Raw genomic sequence first — 22,645 nt, 5'->3', positions numbered from 1 at the left:
TGGTTGGCATAATCACAGCATGCTGTAACATGACATCATGATACTCCACTAGGATTACAGCAAAACCAGACTATGCTTTGTCCCCGAGCCCAGAACAAGCAACATTTATAATTACCTCTCAGAATAAAATCTGAATGTTCTCACAAATTAAAAAAATTGTCTTTTTCAGGAGAAAAACAAGCTTAGCAGCAGTCTGGAGCATAACAAGCTAAAACGTGCAGTAACTTCCCTCATTAAAGGTTGGATACTCTAAATACATTTCTAAGTGCTAGATGGCTTGCACAGTAGAATTAAGAGAGCTGAGTAGTAGCATCCTACTACAGCACAACACTACCTTGACTTTTACCTTCAGTGGGAGCTTCAGAGGACTTAGTTTTCAGATGAGCTGGATTTGCCTTTGGCTTCACTGAAACTGTTTTCATCCAACGTGTGCCATGTAAGGCTCGTCGTAAAAACAGTTTTGCTTAAGAGTTTTTACATATACAAACATGAAGCATTTGGACACAGTGCTACAACAGGCGCGTTGACTGACCTCTCCTTGCGTGTGTACCAGTGTACACTGAAAGGAAGTTTGTACAAATACAAATTGCTGTGTACTGAAAATCAGAATTGATGATGTTTGCATGGATGCAATCTAACAATCAAGACCTGATACCAAGGTAGATTCAGACCTCAAAATTCTGAAGGGCAAAACGTGAGTCTCTGAAACTTAGAATTAACTCTTTGTCTTACAGCTGTTGCGTTGGAAAAATGAAAATTTTATTTTAAAGTATGTTTCATTAAGTCTTGTAACAGCAAGTCAACAGGAAACAGAGGTAAATGCAAGGCTTCAGTGAGAAACAGCAGTTTAGCATGTTCCCAAAGGACAATAAACAATTCACCTCTTCCCTTTCCAGTATGGAAAAAAGGAAATTATAGAAGAATAAAGACTGGAAATATTTCCCTTGCGCGACATACATATGCTATAAATATCTCGGTGTCTGTACACAAAGCCAAGGGTCACATAAGATTTATATTGACATCAATCAGGAGAAACATTAGCATGGTAAATAAGTTTCCAATGTTCAGCTATCATCGGACAAGTACAATTAGCATACTGACACTACTCTGATGGCCTTTCTCTTTGTTACTAGTGATCAGCTGTAAAATATTTGTTCCAAGAGGGAAACACTCCAACAGCACAAACAGGGCAATATGTGTCTTGAGTTAAAAGAATGCCTAAGAGCCTAACTCATTCCAAGGCTGAAGATGCTTTTCCTCTTCTCTTGACAGTTATCTGTTAAACTGTTGTCTGCCCAAGTCCTTTTGGTCCTTGCTGCAATGTTTTTTAGAGTGACTCAGTGGAGGAAGCCCACTTAACTGCATGTTACTGTAGAACCTTAAAAGCAGGAAAATCCTGTTCAAATCTTTTACAATCAGTAATTTCCCTCGTGAGGTGAAATATTAAAGTGTTTATATAGAATATCCACTATGAGCTATTCAGAAAGACAAAACAGAAATACTGAGAGTTTTTCCCTTATATATGATGTGTATTCACAAGATATCATCACATCTTTTCTTTCATAGGTACAAAATATATAGCTCAGTTCAGCATTTTACCCAGAAATTATTAAAAACCCACAAAGTGAACATTTTTTGGGCAACCCCCAATCCTTTATGTTTCTTAGGTGGTCTGAAATACTTTCCCCAAACCTGAAACACATAACTTGTTTTTCTACAGAAACAAAGCTATTGGGGTAATACCTGGATAATAAAAAATAGAACACATTATATTAATTATTTTAATGTACAGTTGTAACATATATTAGGAAACATTCCTTCATTATCTTCTTGCTGCCCCAGCTGCAATCCCGTAGATCTTACCAAGACCATGAACCTGCAAATACCAATGCAGTTCAGCAGCTGTGGTTACATAAAGAGCATCACTGCAGCTGTTCAGAGTCACACATATTCACCTATCTGCATGTTTGCCACACATCCCCCAAGAAGGGCTGTGATGGTGGTTAGCAAAGCGCTGCTTTGCAGTGGAGCATGTGCAAACCCCTGTGCTCACAAGGCAGCACTTTTCCCCCGCCCTGAAACTTGGACCTGATGCTTCACTGCCTGCTGCATGTGCAGCACACTATGGGTTTTACTTCAGGCAGTAAAAGATCCAGCTCAGGAACAGGTGCTGACACTGCAGCGACCCCAGCTGCAACACTGGTGATATGGACCAAGGGTTGCTCCAAAGCTGGTCAGACAGCTTTGGCCATCACCAAACCCAGCACCCAACCCTGCACCAGCAGAGGTTTCCAATAAGCAAGACACAGTATAAACAAACAATTAGGACTTATTTTTCAATTTCAGCACTGTGGCATGACAACTCAGTAAGCTCACACACACTGAGCTTCATCTCTCTTGCACAGCAGCAGCCCTTTCATGTTGCATATCAAGCACCTGAATGCACACAAGTCTTCCTGAGCAGCTCTGCAGTCCTGTTCTGCAGGCCAGGGGCAGGCACCCAGCAATGTCACACCATGCACCAGGGCAGGTAGCACCAGTAGAACCCAGGGGGCTGAGGAGTATTTCTGCCTCTGAGCAGGGCAAAGGCTGGCCTGCACAGGTGCAGACAAGGGCCTTGGGACTGACACACACAGCTGTGCAGGTTGTCAAGTAGGAGGTACTGGAGCAGGACAAGGACAACTCATTGTAGCTCTACCAGGGCCACAGTATAGAGGTGTGAATAGTAAAGAGGGCCAGCTCCTAGCTGGAGCCCATACAAATGTGAGAAGCCTTCCTCCCACCACCTCAAAGAAAAAGCTTAAAGATAGTAAGAAAACTAGACAGAGTTAGGGTTATGATGAAGATATAAAACTGGAGCAAGGGGTGAGTGGTTGTTATCATTTGTGTACTTATGAAAAGCCACAATTAAAGGGCAGAAGATGGGAATGTTCTCACACAGCAACCCACACTTTGCTTTCCAGCTACCATGTTCCACAGAAAGCAATACAACTGGTTGATTGAAGTTTTACTTTAAGCAGTCAAGGAAAGGAAGTGGAAGATTTGAGAAATTACCTCAAAATACAGTAAGTTGTTATGCTACACTATGTAGCCTATTTCTCTATGTTGGAGAGAAACACTAGTTAGCAGGGAAAATCTGAGGCGTGATGGAAAAAAACATTACCCAGGAAAGAAAATAAAACTAAATGCAAAGCTTCGAAACAAATGCACAGCTATCTTTGTTTGGCTAGTTTTGCTAGTTTTAAATGCCAACACTGCTGTGAGAACTTCACTGTAATAAAAAAAACCTGCACAGATTGCCTGCTGGAACCGTATTTACATGAGCTTAGAAATGACAGAATTCACACTCTTCCTTGGTTGCATTTATTGTGCATGAACTTCACAGTCACATTTTACTGCTTTTCATAGAAATGATATAAATTGATAAACACAATCACATCAAAACCTGAGTTCTAAAACCAAACATTTTTATTTCTTACATATATACTATAAAAACTTGGCTGCATTTTCAAGAAACAACAGTTAAGGAGAACAGTCTAGTGCTGGATAGCAGCAAAACCTCCACTATTTATTGTTTTCCTTTGAATGAGACAACACCAATAATTGTTGCACACTACACAGTTCAGGTATTTCTGAAGTTATACCCCAAGACTAAAGTAGGATGAACTAATTTTCTTTTCCTATATTCGACTGTAAGACCACTCCTCATGACAGTCTTCTTCCCACTTTTGATTAGTGATTACCCTATTCCCACAGAGGTATTGGCTTCTAAAATAATTTTTGGTCTACATTGGTAGACAAAGTAGTACCCAAAACAAGAGGTTTCTTTCACCAGCCTTTATTCACCGTAAATTAAAATTCTTGTTTCTTCAAGTTCTGAAAGACCTGTCTTCTGTTGCTTTTTCACCCACATACACCATTTTAGCTTTTGTATCAAGATGCTGTTTTTTTGAGGAGCCAAAGTAAAGAGCAAGTATGCGTTAACTTGGGCATCTTTGAGAGAATTGTTAAACCCATTCACCATAAATTAGTTGCTAAGTCAATGCAAAAGCTTACTCTCAAGTATTTTTGTATTAAGTGAATTCGGTTAGCAGAGAAGGAATCTTGTTATTAGCTGATACAAATTCCTAGTAATGGGAAAGGCATGAGCCCTGAAGATCCCTCTTAGAGTTTTAAAGCCAGAATTCTGAACAACTGCTCAAATTAATTATCATGACATTGTTTTGTACCACACACTTATGTGTGAGATTTGCAATTTTAGGACACCCACTACTTTTTTTAAATCCTAAATTGGACACCAATTTTCCCCACTTTCTTGACAAAGGAGAAAAGGAGACTGATCTAGAAAAGAAGTATCTGTATCAGATTAGTGAAGTACACCACCTCTGTCACTGGAAGTAATGGGAATCAGTGACATAATACATCTAGTCCCACCTTCAGCAATAGAAACTGAAAAGACATCCCTTGCAAAGTCAGATTTTTCTAGAGGACAGATTTGTGTTCTAGAAAGGTAAAATACTTTGGTAGCTTGAAGCTTAAAGATTACAGCAGTACAAAATAATAGAAACAACTGAGCAAAGTTAACCTGTTAACTCAGGTCCAACTTTAACATATGAGGAATTAAAAATTGTTGAAGCTGTAGAACTTTTTTCCCAGAACTGATGATTTGAAGAGTGTCCAGTTGTAACAGGTTTATAGTGTATGCAGAGCTTATCCTTCCAGCTGAACTTCTATTTCAAAATGTGAAAGACGGTTGAAGAAGAGTCATCTGTAAAAATCAGTCTGGATATTACATTACCTCGTGTTCCCTCCAGAGCTCCAGCAGCAGTTTTCCAAATGCTGTTAAGTTTTGATTTGTTGAGATGTTAGTGCCAACAGTCTCTTGCTGAGCAGTGCATTGTGTCGCTGAAGATACTCTATTACATCTCCTTGCTTCTCAACTATCTCTTCTAAACTTGAATTTTCCCTTGAAGTTACAAAAGTGAATATGGGTTTCAATAAGTGACAGTAGATTTCTAACACGTGAAGTGTCAGAGCTAATAAACACTACTTAAACAAGTAATTTCCCTCAGTTTTATTTATGCCAAGCTCAACTAACTTTTGAGGGGAGAGGCAATCTACAGCACCCTTATGAGAAGGCAGGAAGAGAAAAAGTTTGGCTAAACTTCATGTCACATATACATAATCAAGTTCCATATTTCCTGGTAGACAGTTACAGAGTGAGGATTCTTACTGTTTAAGAAACTAAGACAGTCAACATGCTGGAATTGTCCTAAGAACCATGGAACCTTGTAAACATATATTAGAATGCTTATTTTGAGCATGCATAGTATTGTTGTTCAGTTGTGAGGGATCATAAGCTGTTTAAGACAGAACTCTCTTGAGTAACCTAGAGTAGCATACATGATATGCTACTATATACAGTGATATCTGTCCCCTACCTAAAGAGCATCAGTACCAAAAGTTGTGCTATTTCAGATCTACAACCTTATGCACTGCTACCCTCCTCCTTAAAATATATCCAGTTTTCAGATATCCCTCATTTTAACTTGGATGGTAACATTGCAACATTTAAATAAAGCCAAGTTAAATGAGAAAAAAAGTCTATAAAAATACAGAATTTTTAATTAAAGCAAACCTAATTAGGAATTTTTAAGAATACAGCAAGATGAAGTATCAATGCCTGAGTGTATTGTACTCTTTCCTTACACATAATTTCTTCCTAGCTGACTTGGGAATCTGCCTTCTTAGTACACTTATGAGCATCTTAGAGCTTAAAAAGTTGCTCCTCAGCCTTGCAGCATTTTTGTGGAGGAACACTGCCCTTTTCATAGTTCTTAGAAAGTGCTAAAGAAGATACCTAAAGTGGAAAAAAGCTTAAGTCCAATTAAGAACCTACTTTAGTTAAACTGGAAAAAATAAAGAACACAAGTTTTGTAAACAGAAAGCTTGCAACTTTAACCAATAATATGCACTCCCAACTTAAAGCTCCTGAAGATGTCTTGGTAGTAACTCAGGTTGCAGAGGTCATGATATTCAAAAAACATTCTTCTAACAAGGTCAACTGAAGGGCTGACAGGATTCACTTTTCAATAGACCTTAACTCTCAAGGGAAAGAGAGTCACAGTTGTATAGAGCTAAATTAAAATAACATTTTTTCAATCAGTTCTCACAGGAAATTTGCACTCCTTAATCAAAAATAATCAGTCTTTTCCTCAGCTGGTCATTGTTGGAGACTCATTCCCTGGGCATTTGAGAATTTCTCAGGGGAGAAGCTGAATGAGAAAGGAATGAGGTCCACCACGCAATCACTATGGTGTTTATATCAAAATGGAAGTCAGACATGGTATCAAAATTCAAGACAATCCTAAATCCTTCCTGTATCCTGGACACCTACTTCCAAGTTCCATAAAAGCATGTGCATGCTGCATTTGTGACACCAGGGGAAATGCCAAAGTATTAGTCATTTCTGCACTTTCAACTTTTCACCAAGGCACAACATACAGAAGCAAGTCATAGTGTATTAGAAAATTCCTAATTAAATTCTTATATGGAAGCTGATGATAGTTTCAATTACTCGTTTTTGTTAAGTCATACCAGATTGATTTCATCAACTGGAAGATGTTCAAGCAGTCGGAAGGTATATAAAGGACAATCAAAAAATAAGTCTCAGTGCTTGGAATAGCTTCAGTTACTGTTGGACAGCTTCTCTGTCTCACTGAGACCTTCTTTACCCCTTAAGTGTCCTCTGCACCTTTAAAGTTCCTTCCCAAACTCAAAACATATTCCAAATCCATTGCTAGAATCTCATGTCCAACTGCTGGCACAGAACAGAGCTGCAAAATTTTCTTCATCTATTAATTGACCACAATATATTTCCTTCCCTGAAAAAACTGGTTGAAGCAGCTAGGCTTCTGCAGGTAAACTTTTAAAGTTAACCAGTGTAAGACACCAGTATCTTTCCCCAAACTCTCATATAAAATTAACTAAACCAGATTAAGCACAGTTATTTATATTAAAGATTCATGCAGCCAGCCATAAATAGTCAAATCACCTCCATCTGTATGTTTGAGGATTTCTGTATCACAGAAAGGTACAAGACTGTGCTGTATCTCATCTGTGCATCTAAAGTGGCAGCCTTAAGCATACAGTTTCCTTCACAACTGTTATTCCCACCTCTGGCTTAGTTGAGAGATTTAAGATTCTACGTAAGTCTACATGAAGTAATGCAATTACATTAGTGTTACCTATATACCATGCCTGAACACAGCACAAAGTTAACACAGAAAAATCTTACCTAAATCCAATTTCTGAGGTAACATGACTAGGGTAGGCATACATCTTTTCTTCTTCAATTATGTCAGGTCTTGGCTTGGCACGATTGAAGTTGCTTATTTTCACTGCAACAAAGTGGTATAAATTAGTTGGAAAGCAACCAGAAAAAAAATCTTTATCACCAAATTCTAAGTTATAAAAATCTGCAACAGATGACTCTAAGATTACCTTAGGATAGGAGATGGAAAGACAATAAAGGAATCTGAGGAGTGGGGAAGAGGGAAAGCAAACGCAGAATCTATTTCTACTCATTTCTGGAACGGCTTTGATTACAAGTTAGTGATAATTTGTTGAGTTGGTTTATTTGTTGCTTTGGTTTATTTTTAATTCCCCTCAGTCCTGCTGCTTAAGAGATCACTGTGAAGACTTGAATGGGGAAGTTTGAACATACTGCTTAACATCTGCAAAGTTTAATCTGTTACCTAAGAGAGAGTGAAACCTTTGTTGCCTTTTAGAAGGTACTGAGATTCAGTCTCCAAATTCAGGCCGTCAGTTAAACAACATAGAAAAAGTTGTCAGAAGTTTTGTTACTAATACCTAGGTCAGAACTTCTGGCTTAAGCTCTTCAATAAGTACTAGTTTAACTAGACTACCTGCAAGGAAGTAGCAGCTTGTCTGCCTGCTCAGACGAGGGCAGACTTGCAACAGAAAGCCATTAAGTATTCAAACCAGAGTAGCTCTGTGAGCAGTTTCACATTGTGAACCTTGCAGTGCTGGCTATTGAAACCAGAAGTCATTCCTGGGCACCTGTGAATAAAGTTTAAGACTAAATTTAACAAGTGTGGGATGGAGAGAGCTGGGAAAAGTTGTAGGCATCCTCTGCATGATTTTGGAAAAGAAGCTGAAAATATTTAAAGCCATTCAATATCACATCCTGATTCAGAGAAAATATCAAAATATCCAAAGCATGCTTTCAGGACTCTGTAATTAGGGCTGCTTTTGAAGCAATACTCTAATGCCACTAAAAACATTACAGTCCAGCTCTGTGAGAAATCCACACCACTGCAGCAGAGGAGGACTGTCCTTACAAATCAGTACCATGAGGGGTTTATTACAGGCCACCCTGCTAAAACAATGCTAAGACCCTCCAGAGGTTAACTACAAGTTAGGCTCAAAGGTTAGTTATTTCTATGATGGTATTTCTCTACAAATAAAACCACAAAGGAATGGATGTGGAATTCTTACCATGTGTTGTTTGTGGGAATGTTAGTCTTTTATTCAAGTGATATTAGAAGTATGTGAGAAAGTAATTAAATACATAAATTTAGTAAATCTTTTAAAGCTTGACTCCCTATCCTAGCAGTAAAAAACTTAGAATAGTAAGCTGACATTTAGAGCTTTCTGCATCATACTTCATTCTGTGCACTTTTACCTCACTTGAGCAATTTATATATGTTAAGTCTTTTATAGGTCAATCACAGCAATTCCTTGTAAATTTCTGAGTCCCTGCCTCTGCATCCTACAGCTCTATACACACACACTGCTGCATGGAGATGCCTCTTAAGAAAGGCTGTAGTACTACACAGGACACTGGGTATCATACAATTCCTAAAATAGGTCCAAAAAGCAAGACGAAATGTCTAGAATTACGGTCAGGTATTCCTGATTTTTTAGACAGTAATATTCAAAAGACAGTAAGTCAGGTATATGAACCTTCTGCAGACAAGCATTTATGTCTCATAGTTAAGAAATAACTATTTCACTGTGAAGAAACAATGTATGAACTGGTGCTACCTTCTCTCCAATATTTAGGAGTAACATACTAACACAAAACATAGTTATTTTTAGTGTAAATTTACCTTAATTTCCCCATTGTTGCTCAGCTACAATAGCTGATACTATCTTAACAGTAAGTGGTATCTGCTAAGTGCTTGCCTTGAAGAGGGGAATCCCAAGCATAACCAGAGGGCTGCCCTTAAAACTGTCCTATTAAAGAAGCTTCATGCATCCATCCAGTCACATACTCTGCTCTGTTTGCCAGAGGAAAACCCATCTGAATGTCACTATTACTACAGATTCTCATGGTATTTTAAAAATTGGCCAGACATTTGTTTTGCTCCAATATAGCTTTATTTTTATATTAAAAAATTGGAAAACCTTAAAAACCAGCACTATACACAAGACAGACATGCAAGCAGTCTCTTAGCTTACCTCAAGCATTGGGATGGAAAATCGAAAACAAGGTATACTACCCAATGGAAAAGGCAACCTAGGGTGACTGGAGGTCTTCCTCACCTTGAGGAAAGTGTTAAGTTACACAAAAATTAACCCTAGCTTTATACACCAAGTTTCAGAGAATGAATCAGACTGTTGTTTTGGGGCTGCTCAGGAGATAAGGCAGCTGTTACTAAAAGACATTGCCTTACTTCTTCCTAGCGATGCAGCTCTGTCCCTTCTCCCCCTTGGTTCCAGGATTCACTGAACCCTTCAAGCCTCCTTCAGCTAGAAAGCAAAACTGCACCCCACAATGTCCTTGTATACATTGGTTAATGAATCTGATGATCACAGGAACTGGTAGAGTACAAATTAGGAAACAAGACCCTTTTGGTGACAAGTAAGCAGATAGTTTGAGAGTTCTTACAGAAGTTCAGGCTCAGATCTTACTACTATGAAGGTCAATTTTCTAGCACTTTCTTATCCTTTTCAGCCAAGGTAAGAGACACACAATGTAGCTCTTTGAGCTCCACGAGGCCTCAGGGCTAGAAATAGCATTTCACTGGAATTCCTGACTGTTCTATTAAAGTTTTACCATTTTATCTCTTATTTCCTGAGTTTCCCAGGAAAGTAAGTATGCATATGCAAAGAAGGGATGATCTCCAGCATTCTTGGAATAGTTTCCTAGGACTGCCATGTTTGTGTTCCCTCATCCTTGCCTTTATTCCTCCAGAGGACAGCTAGTCTACTTGAGCCAGCTGGCTCATTCAGGGGAAAGCCTGACAAGCCTACAGCATTCAGGCCCTCTGCATAGTTGTAAGAGGAGGACATAGTTTAGAGCTGGGACCTTATTTCTTGGTGCATTTTTGATGCTGTTGCAAGGGAGTCAAGAATAGATTTTATTTCCTAGGTGAGCAAGCTCCTTGGCAATATTTCTCTGTGTGCTATTATATTACCACAAACATCCAAAATTTTCTTTCAAGCATTTATTTACCAACATTTTAGGTAGTTCTGCAATGGTTTAATGGAAAGAGGTTAATCAAGTCCTTGTTGGTTTGTAAGGTCATCTGCTTTAGGTTTGGTGAAATTACAGTGGTGGCACAAAGCAAAGCCTCACAGTTTTATGAACCAGTATCTTATTTTAACATAAATCACAGCTTTCAATAGCCATGTTTTATAAACATTCATTTCAAAGAATCTTCCATTTTAGTGACAAAGAGGAAATGAAACCTTTAGGATGGGACCAGAGAAAGACAAAAAGGCTGGATAAGGCATAATCACACTACCAGGTATGCAAATCCCATATGGAAATCCCAAAAGCAGTTCTGACAAATCCAGCTAGCTCTTACTCCATCATAGCTTGTGGTGCATGCATATGAGAAACACTGATAGACAAACCTGTTCACAGGACAGTTTTTGAAACAATTAGGCATTGTTAATCCAGCCACTTTGCTGGATTAACAGCTCTGAGATGACATGGAGCTTTCATTTCGCAGCACTTGGAACCAAATCAAGCCTGACAACCTTCCTATGTTTTGAATTTGCCTTAGTTCTTCTACAAGCACACAATCATTCTGTTATTTATAATGGCAGTTAAATGTCTTGGGGTACCCCAAGTAACTACTGTGAGGGTAAATATAACACTTGAATACCAGCTATAATAATAAGTCTCAAGAAAGCAAAACTTGCCTCTCTCACCTGTGTAAATTACTAAGCATGTGAGGGAGCTAATCAGCTCCAGGCCCAGGACTCCCAGGATAAGATACAGGTACACTTTACTGCGATCAGGAAAGGAATGCTGCACTGACAGAATCAAGAGCAGGGCTGTACTACCTAGAAAGCAAAGGTTATATTTTACAGGTGTAACAATTTCATCAGTTGTTGAAAATAACTTAGTACTTTCTCATCCCCACTATCTGCATTAGGCTGCAATCTTTCAGTAATGCTTTTGCATTTCATATCATACTTGCCCTTTCAGTTAATTTCCTTAACACAGGTGATGCAAGCTTACAACTGCTGACAGCAAAACAAGGTTTCATTTCAGCATTTCACTGTAATGGTAGAGAATTATGAGTTTTCTTATAGATTTTTCTGGCTTAAAAAATGAGTGGAAGAAACACTAGAAATACTTAACATACATATATGGGCTTAAACAGTTTCTAGCTTTGTTGCTGCTATCCATCTTATTCTTTCAATTTCTAAGAGGTCATATTAGTGAGGCTAACAGAGCAAACCAAAAACTAAATACCTTCCTCATTTGCACAGGCTTCCACTTGTCTAGCTATTATTTTAATACTTGCAAGTTACTGAAAGTTTAATTGAAATGAGCACAGTTAGTCAAGGAGAACAAACAAATAGAGTTACAGACCTAAAAAGCATTTTTAATTCTTTACATACCCTCTTTTCTGATACTGAGTGTGGAATGTCCTTTTCCTGTAGAAATGCTATAACCAGTGTCTAGATAAGGAACTAAATTTATCAAGACCATTAATGTAGCTAGGGAACAGTGCAGTTCTCTTTCATACTGTGTCAGGTAACCAAACTGTCAGGATGGAAGTGGTATCGGCAGTGATTACCACACAGGACGCTTGCAGTAATGGAGCTATCTACTTTCTGAAATACAGATATCTCTACCAAAATTCTACAGCACACACCTGATTGCACCTGAACATTCACAAACGCCCAGAGTTTGTCTAGCAGGGGAGAAGTGAGCTCCATCTAAAACAGGGCTAAGTATTCTGAATTACACTGCAATAGGTGGAAACAGTCTTTTACATCATTAAGCCTGCTGTAGCCTGATTTTGTCTCTGCACTTCAAACAATTCTTCATCTTCAGAGCTCTATCTAGTGGTCAGAGCCTGAAGTTTTGCACATTCATCAAGCTGACTAGCTCTTTTAGTGACCGTGTGGAAAAAAACCTAGGTTTTTATATAGAGCAGGACCATTTGACTTATCAATTCTGGTGCAAAAAGTCTACTCCAGTTATTCAGAAGCTTTACAAAAGGGAGGTGAGACTAAGTGGCAAAAACACTGTAAAAGCCATTACTGGTCTCTTTTCCACTGCTATTTATGGGAATAATCCCCTCAAGTTAGATGGATTTTAGATTTGTTCAACCAGCTTCTAGAAAGGTTACACCAGCTACTTGCACCAATACTTTTCAGCTCCACTGGCCAGTGATGTAACTTAGAGTTAAATCACTCCCATACACCACCTTTTGTCCATAGAAAGGCAGTCAGAAATAGAGCTGCATGTCACACATAGCCCTACTCAAGATGAGAAAATTGCTTATTTTACTGATTTCAGACAGCTGTTGAGCAACAGGAATTCATCTGTTTCTATGTGAATTGCTGAGCTTGAAAAGAGAAGAGCAGCACACTTCCTGGAAGGACTAGCAGTCTTACCACATATCTAAATAGACAAATGAATATGCAAATCAAGATCACTAGCAGTCAAACAGACCTGAATATTTTACAGCTGAAGACTAAATGCTAATGACTACAGGTTTTACTCAACCTCACACTCGTGAGCATTTTTCCACTACAAAGAGTTCTTTACAACATGCATCTGGCAGGCCAGAAAGCTCAGTCAAGGAGGTTCATAAGATCTCGTGGGCAGGTTTTTAGAAGTTCATAATACATAATATACAATCATATATGAACTGTTCAGTCTTTTACTGCTTCACAGTTTAGAGCTTTAGAATAAAAAACAACTTCACCTGTGGAGTGTATGAGCAGTGGAAGCCTTTTTAGATGCTTTGTTGATCGGTATATTGCAAAGTAACCTCTTCTTCTGACTTGACTATGGTGGTGCTGGACATATCGTTCAAAAAACACATGCAGAATCCACAGAATTACTTTTGCAATTATTATGACAGTCTGCACTTTAAGTGGGTGAGTGTAGTTTCCAGGGCACTTATCTTGATTTGGATTGGGGTAAGAACAAAACATAGCTGCTAAAAATGCTAGAACAACAAAAGCAACCTGGAAGAGAAAGGAAGAGAGATAAAAGTCAACATTTAGCTATAAATATGTAAAAAAAGCAGGATTATGTATTTTATTCATTATGCATTACTTTCTGAATTGATTTTGTTAGAGATAACATATAAAACATTAGACACTTCTACAACCACTATATGTCACTCTGGGAACCTAGTGCAGACTGAAAAGCCAGTGTCCAGCAGAACAGAGATGATAATCATCACTCTTCTTGGAATTTCATTGTTCTCCAAGTCTTTCCTTCATAGTGAACTTATTTAATTTCTGGGCCCTCTTTACTATGTCTTTTTACTTTAAGGGGTACTTGATTTATACTCCTCAAAAGAAAAATCACATCTTTTTAGACTCAATCAATTACATTTGATGCTGCTCTGTGAGACAGCCTCCTGTCTTATCAGTATAGTCTGTGTTTCTTTAAATTGACAGTAGCTAAGTGAAAATCAACCCTTTACTACAGTCATTGAAGATCATCTCCAGGTTATGACATCAGACAAGTGAATCCTCATAGTAACTTAAAAACTGAATTATTAACACCAGGTAGGCACCTTTGTCAGGTGGTAATCATTCTTTAGTATATTTGCCATCAGATATTTTCATTTTCCTTTTTTACTTATGTCAGAATAACCAGACAGATTGACAGTCAGATTGTATATATACTTATCCTTTCAGACTAGTGCCATTATGCCATAACTTTCCCTGTCTTCTAGACTTCTCTAGAAAATTTCAGCATCAGCAGTGAGCATGAGCAACCTTTTCGCCAACTAGAAGCAAAGTTTTGGATGTGCATTACCTGTGGTATATGTATACACACAGGGGTTTTAATATTTAGAGATATTTTTGTAATAAAAAATGTTTCCCCTACTGTGTTCATTCAGCAAACAAGAAAATATTATACTTTCTCATCCTGGTTCACTCTACAGAACAGGAATATTTTTAAAACAGAACTGTAAACAAAAGCAACTCCCACCATTACAGAAGTAAATTGAGAGCTCCCATGAACAAAAAATAAAAAAACCCTCAAGTCTGAAAAAGTCTAACACCTCTAATATACTTGGCTTAAAAAAGTGTCAGATGCTCTGCATCTCATAACTGACAAAAACAGCACATCAGAATCAAAGATAGAGCAAAATATCTGATTTTCATTTGCTACCTTCGTTTCCATACTTAATTCTATGAATATCTAAGATCCCACCAGTCCCTTTCACAGATCATAGAATATGCTGAGTTGGAAGGAACCCACAAAAATTACAGAGTCCAACCTTTAGCCCTGCACAGGGACCATCCCCAAGAGTCACACCATGGGCTGTGACCATTTCCCTGGGGAGCCTGTTCCAGTGTCCAACTACCCTGTGACTGAACCACATCTTTTTAACATCCAACTCGAACCTCCTCTGACACAAGTTCAGGCCATTCCCTCAGGTCCAGTCATGGGTCATCACAAAGAAGAGAACAGCGCTCGCTCCTCCTCTTCTCCTCATGAGGAAGCTGTAGACCTTTCCACTGTCTTGAACATATTTTTTGTATTTTTGTACTTTCTCAAGCAACACCCTTCATGGAAATTACTTTTCAGAACCACTAAATTACTTTTGATACAAACTGCCCTTAGCTCTCTCTGGTTGTGGCCAGAGATAGGTAACTGGGGAAGGAGGAAGAAGGGGAAATAATTTTCACACAATCATCAATACCTAAAAGAGACATTATAGAGGACAAACAGGATAAACGGAGAGAGGAAAATAAAAAACCCCAGACAAAACAAAACAGAAGTGTGTCCTACATTATCCATAAGACCACCATTTCCAATGTAAATTAAATACCAAGTTATCTTGAGATGGGTTAAGTAACCAGGTTAAGTAGTTAATTAAGAGGAAGGCTCACCAACAAAATGTTCGTTTAATCTATTATTTTACCACCCCCTTTTCTTACAAAATTAAGAATAATTCAGATATTTTTTTTGGTCCATTTACTGTTTGGTTTGCCATTTTTCAACAGTAACGCATTTAGTTCTATTCCTTCCAGGAGGAGTTAGGAATATATTTCAGTACAGAAAATGGCTACATTAAACTGATGCAAGCAGGAATGACCTAGCACTGCATTGCTACTAACCTACTATACCAACGTATACAAGAGGAAACAGGCAGCTGGCTGGAAGAGTGATATTTATTAAGTATGTTTTGCTTCCATTTTAGGGCAGTCCAATAACAGGTGTTTCAACTTAACACAAAGGAATTTTACATACAAAAAGTTATTCTTATAAAGAGTAGTATTTAAAGTTCAGTTTTGTGTATGTCCATACACAGAATGGATTAGGGAAGGACAGAGTTAACATAAAGAAATTATTTCTAGCCTGTACACTTCACATTGCTCTCCAATATCCTGACAGGAGCCAGAAGCCTGCAGAAAAGCAAGGCTTGGCAAAAGGAAAGGCACTCAAAAATCCAGCCCTACCACACTCTGGCATGGCCTACCCACACACTCCAGAATTGTGCGTAATTAGGCAGCTGCACCAAAGCAGCTATTTTGCTACTTAACTCCATTTCTTGACACAGGAAGGTGGAGAAGAAATATTCCAAGTTACTTACAAATTATTTTAGAGATTCATTGCAGCTCTACTGCTTAATACTATGATGGCTTAACTTCTCCAGGACACTCACCCCTTTGGCAGGCCTAACCATCAGAACCTAAGCTGGCATCTCCGCATTCTGCAAGATTTGTGCACATTTGCAGAAGCACAGTGGAAGAAAATCCAATATGCTTGTTTTCCCCATCCATTTTTAGAGTGAGAAAGACAGCGCCACTTCAGGTGACAATTATAAAGCTGTATTTCACCAACAGAAAAGGATACTTGCCATTTTGCTCCAAGGACCAAGTGGTCATTGCAGCAGCTTCAGCAACAGCAGCAAGACTCTTCCTGGAAAAGTGTGTGCTGACAGATGCCTCAGTAGTTTTCCCTCTTCCCCTCCCCACACTTCTCACCATTTGCAGGAGAGAGGAAGAGGTGGAGTCAGAAGAGGAAGTAGTTTCCTACAATCCTGACATTTGGCTGCATCAGTTATGGTAGCAGATGGTAAAGCCCCAAGGCTAGGCAGAAAAATATTTACTACAGAGTTCAAGGGCACCAGAATTTGTCTGGCAGGGGAACAGAATAAGGCTAGATACATGGTTTCCACCGGGAATTTTGGTAGTCTGTTCTGCAGAACAGCAGAAGTCTTTCTTAAGTCTACTTGACAGACAGAGGGGCATTTCTTGATACTACCACGAGGCCTACAAACACTCCCAAAATTACAAGGCTGGAGCATATTGAACAGCTTCATGCAGCTGCCCAAAGAGAGACCTTAGAGGCTGGTATATGCTTTTAAAGTTCTGGCAAGAGGGTATGTTTTGAAGAGCACTGAGCACAGCATTTTTTGTCTGAGATGAAATGAAGCTCTAAAGTAGCTAGCAACACATACATACATGTCCTGTGCACTTTCCGGCTTTACCTTCAGGTCATTGTTGGTGGCAGTATACAATCATAGAATTATTTAGTTTGCAAGAGACCTTTAAGATCATTAAGTCCACCATTAATCCATGTCCCTAAGAGTCATGTCTTATTGAAAGATGCCTCTGCCTAAATTAAGGTGAAAATGAGACCATATGTTGAAGTTAATAGGATAGATTTTATCTAACAATAAAATGTGAGGTAGAGAGATAGAAAGAAATAGAAGAGAGGAGGAGAGAGAGAGAGAGACACATTAAATAGAAGATAGTCACCACCTGTGGATCCAGCAGCGGTCCTTCTTCACTCTGGACTTCTCAGTGGTGGGAGGCTCTCAAGGTAATTTAAAAATTTTCACTATTTATACATTTTTACAGAAAAGGAATTAATGCTCATTGCTCTTTTATATTCTATTGGTTAAATGATTCCCTCACTTCTAATGCTAATTAGACCACATGTCCAGTCTCTCTTCTCTTGAGTCAGTGGGTTGTGGTCAGTGGCCACGATGTCCCCCTTTTAAAAGGGGATTAAAAGGAATTACCTTTTATCCAGTCCAAGCCAATTTCAGCAGTCACTGATTTGGCTTTCCTTGTGGCCCATAAATTCCACATTCTTTATGTCCATTATCAATGATACATTCTTGTCCCTCAGCTTTGTTAACCTTCCCCTAGGTCTGAGATAACACTAAGACAATAGTACCACCTTTATCTTATCTCAAGTTCCTGTCACGGTGGCTTAAGTTACAGTCCAAGTTCCAGGTGCCCATAGAGGCATATTCAGGGGGCAGGGGGGCTTTGGTAGTCACAGATGCCATCTGTTCCATAACAGAGTGTGATCTTTGTTCGACCAGTGACACATGTATGAGAAGTTGCTTCTTTACACAGTTTGCCACAGTAGGAAGTTTTGTCTGGATGCATCACCCAGGATGTGCTAACCAGATCTCATTTCTGTCAGGCTTGGAGTTAGCAGCATCCTGTTGCTCCATTCTGCGCTTATCTCATGGCAAAGTCCTTCTGTGCCCTTAGCAGTGTCTGAGATAAGCAACTGTGCTCTTTAAGTCCTTACACCATGCAAGTACCATTTCAGTTAGATCTTAGGATCAGACCTCTTCAGCCTTCCTTCTTCATGTTTGGTTGCCATGCACAAGCAACAATAAGCCTCTGCAGCTTATCAAGGATAAACTTGCTATTAGGCAAGGATCTCTCTACTTCTGTCTACCAGCCTCAAAGGCCTGCATACTGTTCAGTATCTGTGCTTTTTGCCCTTAACCTCTAGAAGTGAGAGGAGGAAGTAACATTTGGATTCCTTTCTCTATCCATCCACACCTCTATCTCTACCATGCAACCCCTCATAAGCAAGTCCAACTTTACTTGTTTAGTTACCATAAGAAATACCTTCTTCTGAAATTAAGTTCAGCATCAGAAGATATGGCATCAAAATTATCTTAGCCCTCTATAACTAGTATAGCACTTCTACAGCAGTAATATTATTTTTAAAGTACATTTCCAACAGCATAGAAAAACTACTATTTGAAGTGCTTCTCCACCTAACAAGGTGTGTCACAGCATGTTAGCACCAACAATCAGAATGAGAAGGCAGCAAGTATCCAGTAGCACACACATTATCAAAATTCATTGGCAAGTGGGACTTCGCTGATTTAGAAGAACAGCACATGCAAACCCCTGGAGAATTCTGTTACACGAACAGTAGAATTCAGAACAGAGATAGCAAGTTTTCTTAAGGAAATCATGCTTCTTAAACTTACATGTATTAGCAACAGGAAATTGGCAAGGAGAACTGCTGGGATAGCATGAAATCTTGGCCTCAGTTGGGAATGTAATGTGTGAGATGAAATGAGTGGTGCATCCAGTAGAGGATCATCTTCCAAACTCTGTGTTATTTCCAAGGAACCCTGGAACAGAAGGGGAGGGTAAAGAATATCAACAAGTAAGCTCTAAAAGTAAAGTACAAAGGTTTAGCAATCTTCTGTTAGCAAATCAAGCTTTGTGAGAAAACCACCCCACTAGGTCAATATCTTGAGACAAGCTCTTAAATTCTAGGTAAGCTCTCATCCCTGAGAAATCCAACAGTAACCTACCTCCCAGTATCACCCTGGGCCTTCAGGAATTTTAGGCTTTAAAATGTATTATAAGTATCTGAGCATCAGTCCTGAGAGATCCCACAAGTACTAGCATATTTATATGAAAAGGTAGAAAAAGCGATGATTAAAGTGTCTCTCACATACTTTATACAGGTACTGCAAAACTCCTTGTTATTCTTACTCCTGTTCAACTACAGCTGCAGGCAATAACAAAGCTGCAGTGTAACAGTTTTGAGGGATTCAGCCACTGACACTACTGACATGTCTAAATGACTGCAGCATTAGTTAGAACTGCATTCAGGCAAGAAGGAAACAGTAGGAAAGCATCTTCTTTCACAGAGGAAAGAAGATGCTACCAAGTGCTGAGCAAGGCACTCTCAGCTTACACTAGAGAGAATGCAGCCCATACTTGACATGTTGGTGTAAGTAATAGGTCTTTGATTCCACATTAAGCTCAGATGTTTTAGCTACATAAGTTTCCAGAAGTACTTTTTACTAAGTAGAAGATGAGTGTAGGGAAAAACCTTGGAAAAGGAACTTGCTCCAGTGCTATGCACCTCTGCTCCTTCCAGGCCAGGACATAGTCATTCAATACATCTTAAGTGGAACATACACAGCCACTATGAACGGTAAAACTGCAAGTTCCCTTCCTAGGATTCACTAGGCTATTCACTGCTTTTAAATCGATGACTTCTCTTTGCAATAGGAGAAAGCAGCATAAGCCTCAAGACAAACGATGCACAGCATTCTTCTAAACTAGCACAAGAAGAGAGGAATAAGCAAGTTTTGGGATTAGACCTAGGTTTATAGTTCATGTTAATGAGGACAAAGTAGATTGGCCCCCAGTGTTATTTCACCTACAGACAGCTGCCTACAGCAAAGGAATGAGTCATCAAGAGTTATTTCATTTAACAATCAGTTTTATTTTAGAACCACAAACACCACACTTCCTCTACCACACAGGAGCACGAACAGACCTTCCTCACCTATTTGATACCTTTTAATTAGCCTAGTCTTTGACTGTAAGTGACCCTTGCTGAAATACCTGCCTGGTAAGATGACATTTTACTGCAGACCTAGATATTTACAAATGGCACTTCTCTTGTGAAGCTATTGATGCCCCATTCCTGGAAGTGTTCAAGGCCGGGCTGGACAGGGCTTAGAGTAATCTGGTCTAGTGGAAGGTGTCCCTGACCATGGCAGGGGGATTTGGAACTAGAACTTTAAAGACCCTTGTAACCCAAACCATTCCATGATTCTACAATCACAGAATTAATAGGAGGGTTAACACTTCACATCTCCCACAAAGACAGCAATTCTCTTCAGGACAATATCCTTTGTCTCGTGGGAACAAATGAACTCACCATTTCTGCAATACCATGACAGATCAGGGCACTCCTTCACAGACAAAGGTTTATCACAACACGTATGACCATGTTACTTTCTGCAAGACTGGCTACAATCCATCTTTGCACCCTGAAATACAGCTAGCGTTAGGAAGCACTGGATGACAAACTCTCGAGTAGATATTATTACAGACAACATAGGGAAGAGGGGAATTAAAGCATGGGAGATGATGAACCCATGCAGTCAATGTAACATTAAGATGTTACTAGATTAAAATCTAGTAAGCATCCTAACAAGAGATTTCATTTAATTAAGATGAGCCAAACCACAGCTGCCAAAAGGCAAAACGCCTTAAAAACGGACTTCTCTTAGCCATTGCTGTAGTCATGAGCACAGATTAAGACTCCTGATCCACTTGCAGCATGTGACCACCTCCGCAGCAGCCCAGCACCAGGAGAAGGAGGAGGGCAGTCAGGAACAAGCCGCAGCCAGCAAGCTTTGCCCGCGCAGGCTTCCAGCTGGGGCGGGGGAAAACACCCAAATAAACAGAAGAACGCCGTGGCCATGCCACCGCACAGCACATAAACCAGAGACTGCGCTGACAGGATCCGCCTGAGAAAAAATAACCCAGAAAAACTGAAGGAGCTACAGGAGTAGCCTCGATCAGAGATTAATAATCTCGATTAGAAACAACCCCAGGCCCAAATGCCTCGGGGGTACCTCAAGCCCGGCCAGGGAAGGGCAGTGCGGGGAGCGAGAGGCTCGGCGGCCTCCTCACTTCTGGAAGGGCACCTGGGAAGCGCCTGGGCCGGCGGATTCTCCAGGAAGGAGCAGATAAAGCCTTGGGTGCTCAGGACGGAAAGCAGCAAGAAGAAGCGGAAGGAAGAGACGGCACAGAATACGAGGCCCTCTCCCGGCAGCGCCCACACGTAGCCCACCCGGGACCCGCGCGGCCGCGACCCCGCTCCCGCCCGCGCTCACGTTGTCCAGGTCCTGCCGCCGCCTCCCCGCCGTCAGCGCCATCTCCGCCTCCCGCCTCCGCCGCCCCGGCGGCGCTTAATCGGCGCCCCCGCCCCTCCCGCCGTGAGCTCCCCGCCGCCACTGGGCGCGGGCCGTGCCCGGCACCGCCCCGGGGCGGGGCCGCCGCCGCTGCAGGCTGAGGGGCCTCGCCCGCGGGCGGGGGCTGAGGGTGAGCCTGCCGCGGGTTGGGGTTGGTAGCCGCCCGTTCTCGTGGCGATGCTCGGTCCAGCGCTCTCTACAGCCCGGCACTGATTTAAACCGGGGACTAGTTACAGCAGGCTCCAGGATGGTGTCCCCGCGGGGCCAGTGGCTCGGGTGGGGAAAGTACACCAGCAGCAGATGGCTGGCGAAAATGCGGGGGTAAACAGCGTGGTGCTGCTGTCAGGTTGCTGGGCGGAGTATTTTCCCACCTCCAATTTGTCTTGCAGGGACTTCTTGAAGAAAAGATGGAGTCTACGCAGCTAATCATTATTATATAATGTGGATGTCTTATCTGTGAACGTGTCTGGTTGCCCCTTCTGATCACGGACAGTTTTAGTGTGCACAAGGCACTTCATAAGTTTTCAAAGATATTTCTGTCCCAGTTGTATATTTTGTGAAGAAACACATTTTTTGTAAAACTTGCCCTTGCTAATTTCATTTTATAAGCCTTTGTGCTCACACTGAGACAGACTGTGGCCACTCACAGTGTCCAGACTACTCACTTTATGGATCTCTGTCACTCTCTACAACTCCCTGAAAGGAGGTTGTAGCCAGGTGGGGGTCAGTCTCTTCTCCCAGGCAACCAGCAGTAGGACAAGAGGGCATGATCTTAAGCTGTGCCAGGGGAGGTTTAGGTTGGATATGAGGAAGAAGTTCTTTACAGAGGGAGTGATTGGGCATTGGAACGGGCTGCCCAGGGAGGTGGTGGAGTCACCCTCCTTGGAGATGTTTAAGGAAAGACCACTTAGTGCCATGGTCTAGTTGACAAGGTGGTGTTAAGTCATAGGTTGGACTCGATGATCTCAGAGGTCTTTTCCAACCTAGTTGATTCTGTGATTCTGTGACAACCTTTTGTATTCTGGATACTCCTTGACCAATTAGTTGCACTTGGTTAGTCTTTGGTAATCTTTGTTAGCGTATCTAACCTTTTTCAGCTGTATAATTTCTGAAATGTGAAGGATCAGAATGACACATTGTTCAAGCATGTGTAAAATATGAGTTTCCAAAGCATCATT

The 22,645-nt window shown here is 40.4% G+C and overlaps 1 protein-coding gene across 5 annotated transcripts; it reads right to left on the bottom strand.

The window, feature by feature from the left end:
* Positions 1–3,340: 3,340 nt before the first annotated feature.
* TMEM192 (transmembrane protein 192) lies at positions 3,341–21,487 on the bottom strand. Of its 5 annotated transcripts, none has more exons than XM_032685781.1 (7): positions 21,390–21,483; positions 20,426–20,537; positions 18,726–18,872; positions 13,206–13,470; positions 11,188–11,322; positions 7,298–7,400; positions 3,341–4,966 (listed from the first exon to the last, which is right to left on the bottom strand). In XM_032685781.1, the coding sequence occupies exons 2-7, from the start codon at positions 20,426–20,428 to the stop codon at positions 4,843–4,845; spliced, it is 777 nt and encodes a 258-aa protein (XP_032541672.1). In that variant the 5' UTR covers positions 20,429–20,537; positions 21,390–21,483; the 3' UTR covers positions 3,341–4,842. The 5 variants fall into 5 exon arrangements, with proteins under 5 accessions (XP_032541672.1, XP_032541670.1, XP_032541671.1 ...); XM_032685779.1 differs by having other exon boundaries at positions 11,179–11,322; positions 21,390–21,471; XM_032685780.1 differs by lacking the exon at positions 21,390–21,483 and adding an exon at positions 21,129–21,147 and having other exon boundaries at positions 11,179–11,322.
* Positions 21,488–22,645: the final 1,158 nt, after the last annotated feature.

The sequence above is a fragment of the Chiroxiphia lanceolata genome, chromosome 4, assembly GCF_009829145.1.
Source record: "Chiroxiphia lanceolata isolate bChiLan1 chromosome 4, bChiLan1.pri, whole genome shotgun sequence".
In the NCBI taxonomy this organism is placed as follows: Eukaryota; Metazoa; Chordata; class Aves; order Passeriformes; family Pipridae; genus Chiroxiphia; species Chiroxiphia lanceolata.
The sequence above is the reverse complement of the archived record's forward strand: the minus strand, read 5'-3'. Positions and strand labels throughout refer to the sequence as shown.

Bases quoted from the DNA above. Each gene is read 5' to 3' on its own strand.
- TMEM192 (XM_032685777.1), bottom strand. From the start codon at position 21,431: ATGGCGCTGACGGCGGGGAGGCGGCGGCAGGACCTGGACAAC. The intron at 11,323-13,205 runs GTGAAGTTGTTT...TTTGCTTTCTAG, and splicing joins ACTGCTCATACACTCCACAG to GTAGTACAGCCCTGCTCTTG. The intron at 7,401-11,178 runs GCAAGTTTTGCT...ACTTTGTTGCAG, and splicing joins AATTTACACAGGTGAGAGAG to TGAAAATAAGCAACTTCAAT.